Source organism: Dendrobium catenatum, unplaced genomic scaffold (genome assembly GCF_001605985.2).
Source record: "Dendrobium catenatum unplaced genomic scaffold, ASM160598v2 fragScaff_scaffold_1089, whole genome shotgun sequence".
NCBI lineage: Eukaryota > Viridiplantae > Streptophyta > Magnoliopsida > Asparagales > Orchidaceae > Dendrobium > Dendrobium catenatum.
In genome coordinates, this window is record NW_021319551.1 from 620,663 (window position 1) to 642,379 (window position 21,717).

Consider the following 21,717-nt stretch of genomic DNA (forward strand, 5'->3'; position numbering starts at 1 on the left):
TGATCACTTCTTCACCTGCACTCTTCTTAATATCATGTTTGAATTAGGAAAAAACTAAACCATTTTTCACCAATCTTTTTCTTTCTTTTGACTAAAAAATTTCATGAATCCTCAAAACCAATAACAAATGCCTCAGCTTATCTTTTAATCAACTTAAAAATCTATAGCATGTCTCCTTAATAGTACTAATCGATTGAGGTGCATAACTAGATAATATAACTCAGCTTCATATTGCAACATTGCCTTATTCCCTTACTCTAATCTCATAAAATTCTCTTGTGTATGTTGTCATGCTGATAAATGTACAAACCAGTCACTAAATGTACTAAAAAAACTCCTCACATGTATAATGAGTTTAACTTGCACTAGAATATGATATCCTATCTACCATCTTTCAACTTCACCTTCAAATAAAAATATTGCAAGTATTACTTCCCCACTTTTTAAACATTACATGCTTCCAAATATCTTTAACTTCTCAGTAACCAATCATCAGCTGCTTGTAGCTCTACATCTCCTTTAAATAATGGGGCTTTAATATATAGAACATCTATAATTGCTTGTGTTCCTGAGTCTCCTTACTCCGAACCTGTCTACTCTGTGCAACACTCATCAATTAAGCAATATAACTAGCAAATTACACATACTTTTAAAACTCAATGGGGCTACTGTACTCCATTCATTTGATACTTTATGACCATATGGGTCTATCACACTCAATATAATTCTCTTTACCTAACAAATTATAATTAAATTATATAAATATACATGTAACTATAAATGCAAAAAATAAATTTACCTTAAAACTACCAACAATTTTCCCATCTCAATCAATTCATATACCATTGATTACGATTTAATTCTTCCACTAACTATTGCTCTAATACCACTTAAAAACCCCAAAATCTAAATGTAATATAATTACCTAATTAATATATCTCTTATTAATCTACTAGAGCCACTAATTTCTATTTATTTAAGTAAAAGCCAACAAAAGCAATCATATACATCAAAATATTTTACTATATTCACTACTTATCCAAAATTAATTTACAATACTCAAACATTCAATCAATGCATTAGTATATTAATCTTTCTTTTAATATTTTTGACCATAAAAGAATAAAAAGCCTGATTAGCCTCACTCCATTGAATATTTACCCCTTCCTAAAAATATTTAAAATTATATAGTGAGCTAACAACTCAATAGGTTATCAAAACCCACTATTACAATTAATGCACGGTAGTAAAAATAATATGCATGTAGTCATTCAATCCAGATTAATATAAGCATGTAATAATAAGAACCAATAACCATCATTATGAACAACATTAATTCATGCTACGACCCAATATGACCCATAGATAAAATATGTCATATCCTAGATAGAACATATCATATCCTATTGGAGAGTGTTAAACCAAGCCTATGATCAAGTTTTGGAGACTTTTCATATTTCTTTTAACTATTAACGGACTATAGAGCTTTAAATTAACTTTTAACTGAATAAAAGGTAAACTCATTCAAAAATTTTCTTTTCTTTTCATTCATCTTCCAAATGTATATATAATAAAATTTATGCAATATAGTACATGAATACGAATTAGAACAAAGCTATTAAAATTTTGTATTTTTAAAAATTGAGATAGGAAGAATGTAACTTAACTCGATTCGACAAACTTTCTAAATTAGGCCAACAGAAGAAAAATTGATCGAAGCCACCCAAAATAAATTCTCTAGAAATCTCTTTTATTTCTCTCTCTCTAATTGGATGCCTCACTTAGGAACTTTTATTACGTCCTTTGACCGGACGTAGATCTACGTTCGGTCAGAGGATTGTTACTCGATTTTTGCTCGGTATTTGGTCGGTATTGCTAGGTATTATTTGATAATAACGAGGAATATCACTCTGGGAAGACCAATACCGAGTAATACCGAGCAATACCGAGCAATACCAAAAAATACCGAGTTTTTCTAGAAGAAACTCGATATTTTTTGGTATTACTCGGTATTGCTCAGTATTACTCGGTATTTTGTCTTCACATAATGATATTTCTCCTTATTATTGGTATTGATCGGTATTTGCTTGGTATTTCTCAGTTTGTGTCTGCGATCTTAGTGCCGGCCGAACGTAGCTCTACGTACGTTCACCGGACCAAATAAAAGTTCCTCACTTAGGGGGAAATATTTTGGCAAAATGGAAAATGACATTTCTTATATAATTTGATTTTGGTGTATACTTTTAATTTGTTATTGTTATGGATATTCTCACTAGACATTTGCAAGATAATTTATCTTGGCATATGTGGAGAGATAATGAAATTGGATTGTCGTTTGGCGTACATTTGGCTAATTTGACTATGTTTAAATTTTTATAAAATTATGCTCCTTCACATAATTTAAATTTTGATGATACTTCTTAAAATTTTGCCATATTAAATTTCAGATGTTTGATATATAAATAATTTTTTTACTGTTTTACATATGTTCATTGCTTTTTTGCGTTATAAATTCTAGTTTTATCGCAACCATCCAACGGCTCTTTTGATAACGTCCCACTATCAGGCCACTTTACCATGAGGCATGGTCCCAATGTCTCCCGTCCGAGGGTATTCTCGTAAAAAGATAGCATGTCCTTAAGAATGATGGGAAGGTTCTCTTTAGTTCGCCTGTCCGTTGGCTAAAGCCGTTCTCAATTTATTTCAGGAAAAGTTAAAAAGCAAGATGCGTATAATACACGATTAAAAAATGACTGATAACGACTAATTTTTAATTAAATTAGATAAATTCCGTTTTATTATATACATTCGAGGGAGAGTCGGATCAAAAGATACGTGCTTGCTTCCCTTTCGTTGCCCCCTTTCGTCTTCCCTCACACAATTCTTCACCAAACTCAGTTTTTATCTCTCTTTCCCTCTTTTCAGCCGCGGGGGTGGTTGCTTGCTTCTTCTTTGTCGGATCGATTTGATGGAGGCGGCGGGCAGTGTGGATGTGCCGGAGGGGGGCCGGGCCACCGCGATCGCGCTGGATTTCTCGGTTGGGGAGCCTTCTTCGTCGACTCCGGTGAAGGTGCCGAGGAGGATCCGGAAGAGGTTGCTCGAGTGCAGGAGCAGCCCACCTTCGAGCGTGGAGGAGATCGAGGCGAAGCTCAAGGAAGCCGAACTCCGTAGGCGGGTGTGTTTATAATAGTTCCGCTTGTTTGTTTCCTGGATTTTTGACTTGGTATTAGACGTGGGCTGTTTGGAATTTGATGATATTTTGTTTGTTTGTTTTTAATGTCGGTGCTTTCATCTTGAGATTCTTTTTTGGCTTTTTTTTTTCTGTTTTTATCTCCCTTTATAGGGTTGATGATCGTTGGATTAAAGCCTTGTCCTTTTTCTTGACCGGTCTAGGGGCAATTCGATTTTCTTTCAGTGATAGATTGAATGATTTATTAGACCTGCTGGTATTATCATGCTTGTTTTTCATTTCTCCCGTGTTGGTGTTGTCCTGGGAACTTTCATGGCTTGTTTTATGTTGATTTTGAAAAATTCTTGCCTTTCCCTCAACCCACTCTCGCAGGAATAATAATCGTTGCCTGTAAGTTGAGTTTATATGTTTGTGGTTTATTCTTGTTGAATTTTGTCTCTTCCTGTAGTTGCTAATATCTTCTTTTTGGTGGATGGCTTTGCTTTTTGTTGTTAGTAATTTTCATCCATTTATTCAATTAATTCAACTAATTTTTAATTGACAGCTTGATTGCATTTGCAAGGTTCCAGAGTTTTGTTTTTCGGTGTTAAAGCTTTTCAATTTTCGGCCTCAAGTTTTTAAATTTAATGTTCTTAACCCGTTTCTTATTAATTTAGCTCAATTTAAAAACTTGCGGGTTTCTTGATATTTGATTCCTAGTTTTCTTTAGGAATCTTCTCTATCAAACGATGTAGCGTGTATGTAGATTTTGTGAACGAAGGCCTTCTACCTGCCAACGATCCTTTCTATGTAAAAAAGAGTTGCCTATACCCTAAAGCTCAAGTTCTCTTGTCGGATTTTGTCCGTGGTTTTCTTATGTTCTCTGGAGAATTTTTATTCTCTAGGTGGGGGTTATCCTCCCATTTCCTCTCATACTAATATCTTTGTTAAGTATGATTGAATAGCGTTAGCAAGTATGCAGCTTCTCCGCATATATTCGATGGGTTTTCTGGTAATGACTTATGATGCATATAAAATGTACAACTATAGTGTTTCAACTTTGTATTACCATTGGCTTGAGCTGGCATGAGCATGTCCTTTCCTGCCCATTGGTTTTTCAATTGCTATAAGGTAAATTGAAAGGCAATTGTCTTCAGTTTATCTTTAAGGTCACTTGCATTCGGTCTTGAGCGTCTGAAAGTTTTTGCTTTCCTTGTGGTTCTCATTCTGCAATTTATTTCTAGAATGCTTGGAAGTTGTTTTATAAGCCCTTGAAATTTTTTAGGATTGATCTTCGTTTGGATTGCATAGAGGCTGCAACTTACCACACTTCCATGGAAAATAACATTTTATTGGTGTACTTTGTTAAGACTTAAGAGTTGTGTTTGGCTTATGGTGCAAGTTAATTTTCTTCTCATAGTTAGTTGCAAATGCATCTATATGAATACTTACAGAAAGTGCATAAATTATCATTATGATAGTGTTTGTGGATTTGCTTTTGGGGAGGCAGGATGGCAAGCGCTAGTTCAATGTTCATTGTTTTTTGTTGTTAAACATTTTGTTTAGTTTTAAATTTGTAGAAGATGCTGTATGTTTTTCTATTCTTCTGTTTTCTACATGTTCTTGCACAAAACCATTTCAAAGTACATGCTGCATATTAACTTGTAATAATATTTGAACAGCAATTTCATGAGTGGTTGTCAAGCAAAGCTAGGCCAAAACCAAGGAGTCCGTCTTGGTCATCTCAAGAAGAAGATCCCGGTCAGCGGCTAGAGGCAAAGCTTAATGCAGCCGAGCAAAAAAGGTTATACTTACAAATCATCTTTTCTTTTTCTTTTTTTATATAAAATGCTTTGTCTTTTTTTTTTCCTAGTTTTGTTATCCAACATGATAACTTACTAGGTTTTTTGTTTAGGATTCCCTAATGTTTTAATTATAATTTAGTTTATTGTGGATTATGAACCTTTTATTCTAGTATGGTATATTTTTGAGATATTGGTTGGGGCTAGGATTTAATGTGCAGGCTATATTTCATTTACTGAAATTTTGATGGTGGAATCCTGAATCTTCCTTAGTTTTTTATAATTGTTCTGAATACTATCTAATTTAAGTGAAAATAAATTATGAATTAAGTAGTTATTATAATTAGATTTTATTTTCTAGCATTGATACAGTATTATATGAGGTGAGCCCATGCCCTGTAATGGAGATGCTGGAACTTTCTATTCCTCTTTTCCTGCTTTGCCTATGCAGGGATCTTATTTCTAGCTCATAATGAATGAATGTTATGAGCTTATAGCTCATAATGAATGAATGTTATGAGCTTAACTGTCGTTAACAATTGTTCCCAATTCTAATTTGACTGTTAGACGATAGGTATTTGTCTTAATTTATAAAAAGATAGCTTCATTGAATGTTATTCTCATATTGAAGAATTTTTTATGTTTTCTAGGTTGAACCTTTTAGCAAATGCACAGATGCGTTTAGCTCGGCTGGATGAGCTAAGGCAAGCTGCTAAATGTAGTGTAGAGATGCGCTTTGAAAAGCAACGTGAAGAGTTGGGTTCTAGGGTCGAATCCCGGGTGCAACAGGCTGAGGCAAATCGGATGCGACTTCTTAAAGCTCATATGCAAAAACGAGCTGTGATCAAGGAGAGAAAAGCCAGATCCTTGTTGCAGAGAACCGCACGAGAGAATAAGTACAAAGAGTGCATTCGTTCAGCTATCTCCCAAAAGTGGTATGCTGCTGAGAGGAAGCGGATGATGTTGCTGGAAGCAGAGAAGTCACGAGCACAAGCTAGAGTAATGCAAGCTTGCAGGGTAGCCAAATTTGTTTGGTGCCAAAGAGAAAGTGAGAGGAGAAAAATGAAAGAGCAGCTGGAAAGTCGTCTCCAGAGGGTATGAAGATAGTTGTTTTAGCTGGTGTTTGTCTGTTTGTTTTGCTTGTTTAATTGTTTCTTTAATTTAAACGTTTGTGTGGATGTATCTTGGTGGTTCTTTTGGGAGTGTGTGTGTGTGGGTGGGTGTTGAGCTGGGTTTTGGGAGTTGGGGTGGGCATTGGAGTGGCTATTTGATGTTTTGATCCTCTGATATATTCATTTGAGATATTGCTTATCTTGTTTCTTATGGACCATGATGGCAAGCAGGCAAAACGACAGCGTGCAGAGCACTTAAGATTGAGAAGTAATGCACATAATGCTGCTGCTCGTGTAAATTGGATCAGACATGGCGATCTTCTTTCGAGAAAGTTAGCTTGGTGAGGCTTCTGGCTATATGTTTTCTTTAGGATTTCTCTTTTAGGTGTCACCAAAAAAAAAAAAAATTTCACGTTTGAGTGGCCATTTAGGTTCTGGAGACAGTTTGTGAGATGTAAAAGGACTACCTTTGCTTTAGCTGAAGAATACATTGCACTGGGTATCAATGAGAATACTGTCAAGACTATGCCTTTCGAGCAGCTCGCACATCTTATAGAATCTGCCGCAACACTTCAGACTGTAAAAGCTTTGCTTGATCGGTTTGAAAGCCGTTTCTTACTCTATCAGCCATCTAGTTCATCTAATCCTGAAAACATAGATCATCTGCTTAAGCGCTTATCATCTCCAAGGAAAAGAACACCACCTGGTAAAAAGAGTAGAGTGGTGGATAATAAGTGCTCTGCTAAGATTTCAAGTTCTGGAGCAGGTAAATTGTCCAGGTATCCAATGAGGGCAGTTCTCTGCGCTTATATGATTTTGGGGCATCCAAATGCTGTTTTCAGCGAACATGGTGAGCGTGAAGTGGCACTTTCTAGGGCAGCTGCGGATTTGACTCGAGAGTTCGAGTTGTTAATCAAGGTCATCTTGGATGGCACTAATAGTGTTCTTATGTCGAAGCTTCCATCACCAGATGTTCTATTACATGATTCAGAGAATCACAAACAATCTGCAACTCAATCTCCTCCAGAAAATACCTTTAGAAAGCAGCTGTTAATTTTTGATGCTGTGTGGCGTTCTTATCTCTATTGTTTTGTTGTTTGGAAAGTTAAAGATGCTCGGCTGCTTGAAGATGATCTTGTCAGAGCGGCCTGCCAGCTTGAACTCTCAATGATGCAAACATGCAAGCTGACTTCTGAAGGAGAGGCAATTAATCTAAGCCATGACATGAGGGCTATTCAAAAACAGGTGCTTATCTGACTACTTAAGTTTTTATATTTGGCATTTTGTTTTTAGTCTCTCTATTATGGTTATAAAAAATACAACCACACCACCATTTTTTTTTTTTATCCTCCTTTTGATGAATGACCACACTCTCTCTTCTTAACTTTAATTTAGCAAATTGGGAAAATAAAAGAAAATCCAAGCGATGAATCCAATTTTTAAATAGGCAGAGGCCTTCAATATCCATGTTTATGGCAACTGGGGACAAATACTTCCGTTCAAATATGCTCTGCCATTTTTGTGCTGTGTATTGCATTGTTTTTTGGCCAACCAACCCTTACACTGCTAAAACCTGTAATGTGAACGAATTAGAACTACTATTACAATATAGCATTCGAACTTCCATACAGAAAGTAGCCCAGCTATGTCATTTGATTTGGAAGGTAAGCCAAAATAAGAAATTTAATTGAAAAAATAACCAACTCTTTGAATTCAAAATTTAAAATTTCACTGGCTTTCATGGTTGAATAGAATAGAAAACTAAGCTATTATATTACGTGTTGACTTCATACATAAGTTATACAGATTCAAAATCATTATTTTTAATTGTTTTATGCATTATTTTTAATTTAGATAATATATCTTTTTTGGCCTTACACTGTTTCTTTAGGTTCCCCTATTAATAGTGCTTTTATTAGATGTTACGCTTGTTTGAGTTATATGAGAACTCAGATAGTTGAGGTCGTCAACATGTGTAATTTTACCCTGGGACAGAGTTCTGTTTCTCTTTTATATCCAGTTTGTGTTGATGTAGCTTCTTTTTGTTCCTTTCATTTGTTGTCGAGTATCATCTTTTCTAATTTACCTTGCAATTATTAATCTACTTTTTAGGTGGCTGAAGATCAAAAACTTCTTAGAGAGAAAGTGGAGCATTTGAGTGGAAATGAAGGTCTTCTACGGATGGAGTGTGCATTGTCTGAGACGAGGTCTAGATTCTTTGAAGCAAAGGAGAGTGGTACCCCTTTAGTTGGTCATGTTGCTCAGCTTTCATCACCAAATGGCTCCAATTCATCAGTGAAATCTGTGGTGGATTCTGTCTCCAGGGAACATTTTATTGAGAAAAGGGGTTCCAAACATGTTGCTCGTTCTTTGTTTGGACGCACCTCATTGCAACCACTTCCAAGTACTCATTCAAGTTCCACAACAGCTGGGCAGCTACCTTCTGACAATGAGCTTCTTGTGAATGAGATTGTTCATAATGATCAAAGTAGTTTTGCTGATGATCTGGATGTCCAAAATGCAATTGGAAGCAGCATCAAGGTTTGTATTTTAAAATTTCTTGATCGGCATTGAGACATGCAGTCATATGATTAGATATAATAACAATGTGCGGTAGAGACTTAAGAAAGGACATTCTACAATTTAAAGATGGATAAATTGATAAACTTGACCGGGATTGAATTTAGCTTCTTTCAACAATAAAAATTGAAGATTAACGGCTAGTTTTACCATTTTTTTAAGAAGCCTTCCACAATAGTTAACTGCTGAAGTTAACCTGTTGACTGAAATAAGAATTCCATAACTTAACTGAATGGATTTCACTTTCCTTTGTCGTTGACATTTTACGATACTGAGTGCCTATTTTATTTTGTTGAATTTGGGTGTTTTTAGCGTCTCATGTCCCTGCTCTCAGCTGTTGTTCACTTTCATCTTGCAGTCAAAAGTTAAGGAGACCATGGAGAAGGCATTCTGGGATGAGGTTATGCAATCTATGAAGGAAGATTCTCCTGACTATGGTCGTATCATAGGACTTGTAAAAGAGGTGCGGGATGAACTAAGTGAGATGGCTCCTCTCAGCTGGAAGCAAGAGATTCACGAAAGTATAGATATTGATATTTTATCCCAGGTAAATATGCAATGTGGAATCCCTCTTATCTAATAATTATCTATTGGAACTTAATGCAATTTATATTTATAATAATTATTTCGGAAATATATACCCTCTTAAGCATGATTGTGATTAAATTTTAGTGTTGATAAGCTTCACGGTAGTTGGGAAGTTTTGCAGTATTGCTGTCTATTCATAAATATATTTATTCTTTTATTTATTTAGGTGATCGAGTTAGGAACTCGTGATAGAGATTATCTTGGAAGGATTTTGGAGTATGCTCTACTTACATTGCGGAAATTGTCTGCTCCCGCAAATGAGGATGATCTGAAAAAGTCTCATGAGAAGTTATTAAAAAAATTGGCTTCAATTGCTCAATCTGATTGTGAAAAAGAAAGCACTTTTACTATTTCCATGATTAAGGGTCTTCGCTTTGTTCTGGACCAGATCCAGGTAATTCCTTTGTACTTAATCTATGGATTTATTGGAGCTTCTTTTTCAATTTTCCTACTATCCTCTTTCTACTTATGTGCTTCATAATACCTTACTTACACCTCTCTTTCTTAGCCACCCCACTTGGCGTTTATCTCAATGAGGATACAATACCTTTTGTATTCGTGGGATGTTATTTTGCTGATTTCATTTCCTTGCTTTTTCTGCTATTCCCGAATTGTTACTGTTTTTGTGCTTGTGCTAGAAAATTACTTGTATGCTTGTTTTAAGACTCTCCATCCTTCTGCTTGCCAGGCTCTGAAAAAGGAAATTAGCAAGGCACGTATTCAGATGATAGAACCAATCATAAAGGGCTCTGCTGGTTTGGAATACCTGCAGAAGGCATTTGATGAACGCTATGGTCCACCCTCTGCTGCTGCTGACACACTCACTCTAACGAAACTGTGGCTATCACCTTTGAAAAACATTGCAGATGAAGAATGGAATGAATATGTTGATTCTCTCTCTCTATTGGCTGAGAGTCATGTAAGAACCATTTTTACATATTAAATTATCTTCAAATACATCTATTGGATTACGTTGTTTTTTTTTTTTATGTGGAGTTATTAACTATTATTTATCTTCTCGGCAGGCTCTTCCTCCGATTACTTCTCTTCGAACAGGTGGAAAAATGCCTTTGGCGCATAGGGAGCCTTCTGCTGAAGCACCAGGTGCATATAAGAGTCCTTGTCCCTGAAATAACCTGTCTTTTCACAATAGTTTAGTTCTTATCCAGTTCAGTTGATTTTCTTGAACCAAAGATGATTTTTTTTCTCTCCGTTTGAACGAAGTAAATGGGATTGGTTTGTATTTATGTGGAAATGGGGATGGGGTACAGCTCTGCAAATGATATTTGGGTTGGCTGTAGTAGTTCTTCCCTTGAACTATCGTTCAGATATGCTCCAATTACCATCAGACCATTTTTCATATGAGCCAGTTAAAAAGCTTTGAAAATTATCAAAAATGTGTGTTTATTAAGGACAAGTTTGATTATATATACCTCCATTTTTTTTATTTACATGAATCCATTTCAATTGCTTTCTGCGGTGTTAATAAAAACAATGAGTTATGGATCTGCAATGCAGTTTCTAATATATGTTTCTTTTGATCATTTTTTAATTGATTTCTAGGCTGTTTACAGCAAAGAAGCATTGTATTTGCAATATGCTCGTAACATCTAGCAACTGATTGGATTCCATTTATTCATATTCATTCTTTATCTGTATGAGCAGTTGATGGACAACCAGAATGCACTGGTGAAAAACTTGATGTATTGTTGAGGCTTGGCTTGTTGAGGCTTGCAAGCAGCGTGGAAGGACTGATTACCGATACAGTACCTGAAACTCTGAAGCTGAATGTGTTACGATTGAGGTCTCTTCAGAGCCAACTTCAACAAATTATTGTCATTTCCACAAGGTAACAATTTTTATAAGAATGTGAATGAAAAAACTAAGTATTTCTATTTGTATTGTGTTGCATTTGTTCCTACAATGGCGTACATTATTTTGTATTTAGTTTGTTAATCTCATTTATATATTCTTAGCTTTCACATGCTAATTTGTTTTATATATTTACTGCTTCCATGATGTGCTATTATTATTATAGCGTTTCCATTGCATTGTGTTTAATTGTGTGGGATTTCAGTTTAGAAGAATTTATAAAAAAAATTTAAACCAAACACAAGCAACAAAAAACCTTGCAGCCTTGGAGTGCCTTAAACTTTCGAAGGTATGACCAATGGAAGGAGTGAGGCATGAGGATAATTAATATGATGGAGGCAAGATAAGGAGGGAGAGAGAGACAGAGACCAATAGTTTTGGTGATCAAACCATATAATTAGGAACATGTGAGATAGTGTGTGAGCGCTGCAAGAGAGACCATTAAATTTTGGGTGCTTAATTATTGAAGTTTAATTTATATATATATTAAAAGCAATTACCTACAAAGTTGAAGTTAATTTCCACTATTAAATTTAGCATATAAAAGATGTAAGCAATGCCCCCCCTTCCTTTTCTCTATTTTTCTTGCTTTTGGTTGTTCGGTTCCTGCTCTCACTGCTTTCTCGGTTTTCCTTGGTTTCAGCTATTCGATTCCTGCTCCCTGCTTTTCCCAGTTTCCCTTGCTGGGCTATTCGGTTTACTTTTCCCGGTTCCCCTTGCTGGCTATCTTGTTCCTGCTGATGCCCCTTGGCTTTCCCAATTTTTGGTTGCTCGGTTGGGCTTCTACTGTGCATTTAATGTTGCCTTTTTCTTTTTCCTTTTAGTTGGCTGTAGTGGGCGGCTGAGCATGGATTTTGGCCTCCTTTTCTTTCCTATTTATAGGGGTTGTTTGTGGCTATTTTAGAGGAGTGAAATGTAGTGATTTTTGGAAAAGAAAACCTGCAGGTTTTATTCTAGCTTGTGAGCTAGCCTTGTTTCCCTTTCCCCTTTATTATTTCATCTCGGAACTTCTAATATATTTCTTCTCTCCACAAGTTACCATTCCATTGTATCTTTCTTCTCAAAAGTTGTAAGACTTGATTAGTCATATAGTATTGTTGTGTTCTTTTATTTAAAGTTGTAAGGTGTCTTTAGTTTTAAAGAAAGGAAACGATTATTTGCATACCTAGTACGCCATAGTTTTTTTTTATTGCATCAATAAATCAGTTGGTGTGTAGCTAGGGAGTGTGACTAGAGTTGATGATGAATTGAAAGATGGCTATGTCAGGCAAAAGGAATAGGTGAGTCAGAAGGAGAATGAATATGAGGGGTGGATGGATTATGGAGGAAAGGATAGAGTCTAATAGATTGGATGCGTAATACATATAATTAAGAATAATTTAGTGGGAGGGGCATAAATAGTGTAGGTGAATTGAGAGGGAAGCAAGACAATGTTTGGTAATAGCGGGGAGGCACAAGGATAATGATTAAGGCTATGTTGCACCGATACCGATACGGCGACACGGATACGACACGATACGAATACGGGACACGTCAATTTTTAAAAATACAGGATACGGGTACGGTGCGGATACGACATCATAATTTATAAATCATACATAAAAATTAAGAAAACAATCAAAGCATAATATTTGAAATTACAAAAAAAAATGACAACAACATCATTTGTAGCCTTGTAGCTTATAATATCAAAATATAAGTAAGCATTAAATGTCTAGTACAACAACGAAAGCATAAACATAAATTGTCTAGCACATAAAGTTTCAACTATTCAATAGAATGAATGATATGATTAGCTTCTTCAGTGGTTTGTCTTTACTTCTATATCATCTTCAATAAATATCATAGATTTTAATTCAGGCTCATCAAGTGAAAGATTAGTAATCTCTAATATTCTCATATCATCAAGAGACTCAAATCCATCTCGGAAATGAGAGAACGTTGCTCGCAGCCGTGGAAGTAAATACGACGCATCTTTTTTTTTCAGATTTCTTTTTGTTTTCAACGGACACATGTATCGGATACGCGTGTCCTTTTGAAATTAAATAGTATTTTAATTTGATATGTCTTTGGCGCATCCGACACATATCGGTGGAGTAACGGAGGCGTATCCGTGTATCGGATACAACACGCCTTCATAAATAGGTGTATCAGTGCAACATAGGATTAAGGTGAGCAAGATAATAGGGATGTAGGGAGACCTATAGATATGGCGATCAATCCATGTATTCTAGTTGTCTACTTTCTAGTTATGATATCTAGATGAATTTCATACACAATTGAAATTTTCTTTCAACTTTTAAAGTTTGAGACTCTATGTAGTTGATTTTGTGGTTAGAGGGTGCCCTTGGTAAGGTGAGGCAAATAGAGAGAATGACAAGAGTAAGCAGAGGGAGGGAAAGAAGTAAAAGAACAGTGAGCTTGCAGGTCCTTTCCAAAGTTGTGATGAATAGAGAGAGAGGCATGAGGAGAATGAGTGTGATCGTGGAAAAGATAGAAAGGGAGAAAGGCCCATAGAGTGAGGATGAATAAAATGAGTTGACAGAATTTGTGTGACGGTGGACAAAATAGGGAGGGATAGAGAGGTCAATAGATTAGTGCTTGATCCATATTATATGCTTTTATCTTATGATACCTAAACGAATTGCTTAAATCATTGTGTTTGACTTGCCCATAAAGCAAGGGAGCAAGGTAAGGGAGCAAGGAGCATGCAAGGTGCAAGGATGTTTGAGAGGTGGGAGATAACTGTTAGAGCAAAGATGGATAAGGAGCAATGGACAAGGAAATTGAGGGAAGGAGGGTGGCAGGAGGGAGTGGGAGTGGAGTGAGCAAGAGAGGAAGGGAGATCGAGGAAAAGTGGGCATGAGGGTGTTAAGAGAGGGAGGTAATGAGAGAAACTATTAAAGTGAGGATGAATAGTAGGAGAGAAAAGTGGTTGAGAGAAGAAAGTGAGATAGGAGAAGAGTGGGCATGAGGGTGTGTACAAGAGAGGGAGGGATGGTGAAAGACCATCAAAGTTAGGATGAATAATGGGAGAGGAAAAGGTGTTGAAGAAAGGAGAAAGGCAAGAAGAGAGTGAGCTAGGTGAGCAAGAGAGGAAGAAGGGAGATAGGGGTAAAGTACGCATGAAGGTGTCTAAGAGAGGGTAAGAGAGAGAGGGTGGTGAAAGCCCATCAAAGTTAGGATGAATAATGGGAGAGGAAAAGGTGTTGAAGAAAGGAGAAAGGCAAGAAGAGAGTGAGCCAGGTGAGCAAGAGAGAAAGAAGGAAGATAGGGGAAAAGTGCACATGAAGGTTTCTGAGAGAGGGGTAAGAGAGGGAGTGATGGTGAAAGCCCATCAAAGTTAGGATGAATAATGAGAGAGAAAAAGATGTTGAAGAAAGGAGAAAGGCAGGAAGAGAGTGAGCTAGGTGGGCAAGAGAGGAATGGAGATTGGGGAAAAGTGCGCATGAAGGTGTCTAAGATAGTGAGGGATGTTTAAAGACCATCAATGTTTGGATGAATAATGAGAGAGAAAAATGTATTGAAGAAAGGAGAAAGGCGGGAGGAGAGTGAGCTAGGTGAGCAAGAGATGAAGTGAGATAGGGGAAAAGTGGGCATAAAAGTGTCTAAGAGAGGGAGAGATGGTGAAAGACCATTAAAGTTTGGATGAATAATGATGCATACAAATAGATTAAAGAAAACCAAAAGGAGAACACTAAGGCAAGAACTTTTCTCAATTCATAATTTAGTAAGCCAACACTAATAAAATCTTAAAACAAACGAAAGTTAGACAATAAATGAAAACCAAAATAAAAATAAAATAAACTACCCTCAGAACAACCAGCAAATGGTCACCTCACATGCATCAAAATAGTAGAAAAATGATTAGTGCTCAAAGATATGCAAACCAGTGGTCTACCACAGCAACTTTGGGCCAACGTCCACCATAAACTCCTCTGGCAAATGCTACCAAACCGGCCAACAACACCTTCAAAAGCTTTAGAAGAAAGATACAAATGCGGTGGAAACTTGTGGAGAGAAGAAGTAGATAAGAGCCTGGGAAGAAGTCAAAGAGAGGAGAAAAGAAAGTGGATAAAGCTCGCAAGCTGTTCAAGAAGAAAACCCTCAGGTTTAAGTAATTTTCACTCACCAAAATCTGCTCCTAAATGTTACAAAACAACCTCTATTTATAGGAGAAGAAAGGGAGCTAAACAGCCGCACACTCAAACCAATCAAAAAAGGGGAGGCAAAAGGCCAACAGGCAGCCGGATGGAGCAGCACATGAAAGGGGGATACGGGACACAACAAACGAACGGACAACACCAGGGGAAAGAACTGGGCAGGCAGAGGAAATGAAAAGGTAAACAAGGGAAATGAACCTGGACAGCCATAATGAGCTGAAAAAGGAAACATAACTCAGTAGCCATCAATTCAAGGCAGCAAAACCCGAAATAACCAAGCCCAACCCAAGGAGCTTGGGACAAACCAAGTTAGCCCATATGCCTTGCCACCAAAGAAACTAGCACACCAAAGGCATAGCATGTCCAAGAGCACAACCTACACATGATCATTGGTTGCCTTCCATCATAGGGTAAGACAAAAACATAAAATTCAAATTACAATAAAGTTCAAAATAAAATTGAAATAAAATTTGCATGCATCAAATAATGAGAGAGAAAAAGGTGTTGAAGAAAGGAGAAAGACGGGAGGAGTGTGAGCTAGGTGAGAAAGAAAAGAAGGGAGATTGGGGAAAAAGAGTTGGCCATGAAGGTGTCTAAGAGAGGGAGGGATGTTGAAAGATCAACTTTAGGATGAATAATGAGAGAGAAAAACGTATTGAAGAAAGGAGAAAGGCGGGATGAGAGTGATCTAGGTGAGCAAGAGAGGAAGTGAGATAGGGGAAAAGTGGGCCTGAAGGTGTCTAATAGAGGGAGGGATAGTGAAAGACCATCAAAGTTTGGATGAATAATGAGAGAGAAAAAGGTGTTGAAGAAAGGAGAAAGACGGGAGGAGTGTGAGCTAGGTGAGGAAGAAAGGAAGGGAGATAGAGGAAAATTAGTTGGCATGAAGGTGTCTAAGAGAGGAAGGGAGGGAGAAATACCATCAAGAGTGGGAGAGATGGAGAAAAATCATCAAAGTGGGGATGAATAATGAGAGAGAAAAAGATGTTGAAGGAAGGAGGTAGCAGGAGCGTGAGTGGTGTGAGCAAGAGAGAAGGGATTTCTTGCAGGTGTGGCCATGAGTATGTCTATGAGACGGAAGGGTAGTGAGAGATATCATCATAATGAGGATGAATAAAGAGGAAAAGGGGGTGAAAGGGGTAGGGAGAGAAACCATCCGAGTGAGGATTAATGGTCAAGGGTTGTGAAAAGGAAGGGAGATATGAGAAAAGTGGGCATGAGGGAATCTAGGAGAGGCAAGGATGGAGCAAGGCCATCAAAGTGGGGATTAATAATGAGATGGAAAAAGGGGTTGACAAAGGAGGGAGGTAGGAGGAGAGTGAGTGGTGGAGCAAGAGATGAAGGGAGTAAGGGGAAGAATGGGCATGAGGGTGTATAAAAGAGGGAAGGATGGGGAGACCATAATGATGAGGATGAATAGTGAGAGAGGAAAAGGGTTGAGGAAGTAGGGAGATAAGGGAAGTGAGGGTGTCTAAAAGATGGAAGGATAGGGAGACCATCATAATGAGGATGAATGGTGAGAGAGGAAAAGGGGTTGAGGAAAGAGGGAGATAGGGGCAGTGAGTATGGGGTGCTCAAGAAAGGGGTTGAGGGAGAGAAACCATCAAAGTGAGGGGATAAGGAGAAAAGGGAAGTAGGGAAATAAGTGGTGAACAAGTATGAGGGTGGTTGAGAGAGGAAGGGATGCAAGGGAAAAGTGAGCATAAGGGTATTTGCGAGACATAAGGAGCGAGAGAGATCATCAAAGTGAGGATGAATAGTGAGAAAGGCAAGGGTGTGGGAAGTTGGGCATCAAGAGGAGAATAAGTATAGTGAGGGTGGCTGAGACAGGAAGGGAAGCAAGTAAAGAATGAGAATAAAGGTGGTTAAGAGATAGATGGAGGAAGGGAGGGAGGGATAAGAATGTTAAGAAAGGCAAGGGTTTTTATAGAAGAAGGGAAGCAAGGGAAATGAAGGGTTCTGTGTTCACAAAGAGGAAGGGAAGCAAGAGAACTATAAAACACAAACACTTCCATTGCCTTATGCTTCTGTGTTGAACACAAATACAACTTTGACATACTCTAAAGGAGGGAGGGGGTGGTTATGAGGGTGGCCAAGAGAGGAATTAAAGAAATGGAAGTGAGCGAGCATTAAATTTGTTAAGAAGGTGGATAACTATGAAGCACAGACACTTATAAATGCTTTATGTTTTTGTGTCGAACACGAACACAACTTTGACATGCTCTGATAAAGTGTAAGATATATGTATATGATATCATACCTCATCTTTCGATTTCTTTAATAAAAAGTACTTTAAATCTTTTGTTTTATATTAATAATCATTGTGTTTATAACATGTTATGTGCAACTTTTAACAAATATTTCATGTCATTGCATATCTGCCGTGCTGAGTCCTTGACTACCTATCTATATCTATGCTTTATAGTGGAGAAAAGAAGAGAAATCATAAGAGTGAGGATGAATAGTTTAAAGAGGAAAGGCAGTTGAGGGAGGGAAGCAAGAGGAGAATGTTATGTGCAACTTTTAACAAATATTTCATGTCATTGCATATCTGCCGTGCTGAGTCCATGACTACCTATCTATATCTATGCTTTATAGTGGAGAAAAGAAGAGAAATCATAAGAGTGAGGATGAATAGTTTAAAGAGGAAAGGCAGTTGAGGGAGGGAAGCAAGAGGAGAATGAGTGTGAGTGGTGGCCCAAAGAGAAAGAGGAGACAAAGGAAGAGTGAGCTTAAGGATGGTTTAGAGAGGGAGGGAAGAGAGGCTATCACAGTGAGGATGCATAGTGAGAGAGGTGGAATAGGGAGAGAGACAAGTGGATGTGTGTTGGAAGGATGAACAAGGAGAATGAGTGTAAGGGCTACCAAAAGAAAGGGGTGGAAGATAGGTGGAAGACCGACGAAGACAGAGAATTCATCATAAGGGTGTCTAAGAAAAGAGGGGGGTAGAGAGAGAGAGAGAGAGAGAGAGAGAGAGAGAGAGAGAGAGAGAGAAAGAGAGAGAGAGAGGCTATAAAGTGAGGACTATGGCTGAGAGAGGTTATTGGATGTGCGATGGAAGGATGAACAATGAGAATGAGTGTGATGGAAGTTGAGAGAGGTAGGGAGGGAGAGAGACCATCAAATTTGATGCCAAAGCAGTAGCGTACAATTGTAATGTGTGATATCGAAGTGCTCTTTGTTAATAAAACTCTTTTACTTTCTTTGATGATGTTATAACTTTTGTATTATTCTATGGAGATTTCACCACGAAGTATATAGACATATATTCTGGATCATTATAATCATAATCATTTTTATCTTCTCTCAACTATTTGTTGTTAGTTTTATGAATTTGCTATTCTTCAATATTTCCTCCTGTTGCATGATATGATAATCATATCTCGAGCAAATTTTTAGCATCTTATCCATCCATGTTACCTTTTACTCTACACTGCTTTTCTTTTTAATATTTTCAACACTTAAACCTATTTTATTGGTATATTTCCTTTCTAGTGTTGGTCGTGCCCAAATTCTCTAAACAATACATCTCTCTTTCTTTTTTTTTTTTCTTTTTTTTTCTTGACGACGTTATGACATATTGCATAACTCTATTGAAATATTTTGTTCATCTTGGCACATCTTTATAATTATTTGTAGTCTAGATTACAGAGTACTATCATCAGCATTTAATTAATCAATTTCAACAGAGTTCACAATGTGAATTGACTAATTTATATTTTCACATGCAGTATCTTGGTACTCCGTCAAATTGTCATCAGTGAGAGTTTAGTACCCTCTTTATCAGAACTGGATACAATAATATCCAACTCTGTAAAGAGTCTTTCCGAGCTTCTTGACAATGTACCCGACATCGGCATTGAAGAAATCATTGAAACAATAGCTAACTCATTCCCAGAAGAAAAACTTTCAACCAGAAAGCAGCTGATGGCGAGCATACTAAAGAAGAGCTTAGACAATGAAGACCCAGTGTTCAGAAAGGTAAACCGCTCCATCTATTTGGCGACCCGAGCTGTTCTGTTCGCCGGAACCGGACATCGCGGGCGGAGACTGGCACAAGGGATTCTGCAGAAGGTAGGAGCTGCTATGTTATTAGATAGAGTGGTGAGAGCTGCAGAGGTATTGATTATTATGGCCAAAGTCTCCTTGCAAGTTCATGGCTCATGGTACCAATTCTTGGTTTGAATAGCAGAAGAAACTACAATGATATTTGTACATAGAATGGATGCTAAATAGACAATAAAGTTAGGCTGCTGTGCTGTAAAGGGTGCGGGACCTGTAAAGTTTGCAAGGGAATTTACAGTAATTGTGTCCGTTGAATATTTAAATTTAGGTTCTAGAAATCTATTATGTAGTTTTCTATGTTAGCAGCTTTGTCAAAATGCAAGCAAATCTGTATCTGTTGATAATGGTTATGTTCTGTGCGTTAGTATTTGTTAAATCAATAAACAAATGTAATAATTGCTCCTTGACTATGCTGCTTTTTTCCTTGCATTACAAGAACATATAGCAAATGGATTTTCAGAAGTCTATAGCAAATGTTTGTAATTCATCATAAGCTTGCAGAAAGTTATAATCCATTGCAAACTTTTTGTATTAAGTTTTTTTTTTTAAGCAATAAAAAAGTTGCCATAAACAAAATCTTAATCAATCAAGTCCCAACTCATTAAAATTAATTCTAATCACAAACATGACAATTGATGATTTCATATTCTAATAAAATTACCAATATGTAATAGATCATAATACATTCAATATGACAATTAAAATACAATTAATAGTCACAGCAAAGTCACATTCAATAAAATCATATAAAATGCATTAAATTTTAAATATGTAGCATCAATGTAGTAGGTTTAAGCTCTTTGCCACCTATAAGAAAATTAATATTCTTAATCCAAAAAAACATAAATAACCAATATAGGGTCAAAACATCATCGTTATAATTAGAAGTGTCAAATTGTGTTTGCGGGTCTAACCTGACTTTGACAAGCCAATTCTTAACCCCACCCGTTTAGGATTCAGTTTCATTTTTTCAACCCGAATCCGACTTGGTTCAGTTTCAGGTCAACACGACCTAACAAAGAAACAATTTTATAATTAAATTTACATATTTAACAACAATAGGTAAAATTTTACATTAGAACTTTAGAAGTAAGTGTATAAATTATTTACAATATTACATTTATAAATACTACATTATAAAATTAGTATTTATATCTAAGGACTTTCAATTTTAGCTTAGAAAGTTTCTCATCATTGCTTGAGCTTTCATAATTTTAGCATTTACCTTAATTCATCAAATAGATAAACTGATAAAGCATTCTAAGTTCAGATTCAACAACAACCAGATAGCCAACCAGAAAAATAGCATTACAACAGCCATAACAGGCTTCAGAAAAACAACAACCAACAGGCAAAAAAGCAAAATAACAAAACAGTTAAAAATCTAGCAATTGCAAAAAAAATAGACACCAAAAATAGATGAAGCCGGTTCCCAACAACAAATTAGGTTTAATAGCATTATAATAATAGTTACACAAAAAATAGATGAAGCATTCAAAGCATGTGTAATAACAACATCTAATAAACTTCAACATCGTGTATTGCCAACATCAATAGCCGAAAATAGATGAAGCATTTTAAGCATGTATAGTAACATTGATGTAAGCATTTTAACAACATGTACAATCATTTGTATTTTATACTATAATTATTAGCATATACCCGATATCATGAAACTGCTGCACTCTGTAACAACAGGTATAATCATTGGCATAATAATATATATAGCCAACAAATGAAGCCTTTTTTTTTATTTAGTCAAGGTTCACTGACAATTCATGTTTCAATGTTGCATAAGTTGTCAAAATGCATGGAAAGTAAAGATTTGTTATTAGGTACTTTGTGCTAGATATAACACACGATATGTCATAGAAAGGAGCTTAAAATTAGAAATAGCCTCAACCCTCTCCCATTCTAAAGATGTAGGATAAGATTTATAGTTGGAATCACCCAACTCTATGTGTAGAAAAGCCCTTCGATAGTATATAGCACTATCAAGCATTATGAAAGTGCAGCTCCGCTTTGTCATAATATTTTGTTGTAGATCTTTTTTTTATTCCAAACACTCTACTTAATACAATCAAAAATCCTGACGAAGATAGGTCAAAAGTGCTCGAACACCCACCCATTCAATACATTGGAAGGACAAATCATGCATAATGATGCAAGCAGTAAATAAATCAAGAAATTATGTCAAGTCAAACTTATAATCAACCATAGAAATAGATGAGTTATAAGTGATTTGCAATATGAGCTGGCCTATATCACATGTATCTCTTTTCTTGTAATTTTGTAAGTGGTGTCTTAAGTTACCAGCCCCATTTTTGTTATCACATAGATACTGTACAATATTTTTTATATTTACA

At 36.5% G+C, this 21,717-nt stretch overlaps 1 protein-coding gene and 1 long non-coding RNA gene across 3 annotated transcripts; one reads left to right on the top strand and one right to left on the bottom strand.

Moving 5' to 3' along the window:
* Positions 1 to 2,822: 2,822 nt before the first annotated feature.
* LOC110098294 lies at positions 2,823 to 19,813 on the top strand. Of its 2 annotated transcripts, none has more exons than XM_020825070.2 (12): positions 2,823 to 3,175; positions 4,852 to 4,973; positions 5,622 to 6,066; positions 6,315 to 6,424; positions 6,515 to 7,328; positions 8,196 to 8,624; positions 9,022 to 9,210; positions 9,418 to 9,645; positions 9,940 to 10,170; positions 10,277 to 10,355; positions 10,917 to 11,100; positions 19,018 to 19,813. In XM_020825070.2, the coding sequence occupies exons 1-12, from the start codon at positions 2,969 to 2,971 to the stop codon at positions 19,469 to 19,471; spliced, it is 3,492 nt and encodes a 1,163-aa protein (XP_020680729.1). In that variant the 5' UTR covers positions 2,823 to 2,968; the 3' UTR covers positions 19,472 to 19,813. The 2 variants fall into 2 exon arrangements, with proteins under 2 accessions (XP_020680729.1, XP_028554292.1); XM_028698459.1 differs by lacking the exon at positions 2,823 to 3,175 and adding an exon at positions 3,556 to 3,580.
* Positions 16,229 to 19,010, bottom strand: LOC114580545. Its single transcript, XR_003701992.1, has 2 exons — positions 17,862 to 19,010; positions 16,229 to 17,688 (listed from the first exon to the last, which is right to left on the bottom strand). It is a non-coding gene; the product is annotated as an uncharacterized LOC114580545 (long non-coding RNA).
* Positions 19,814 to 21,717: the final 1,904 nt, after the last annotated feature.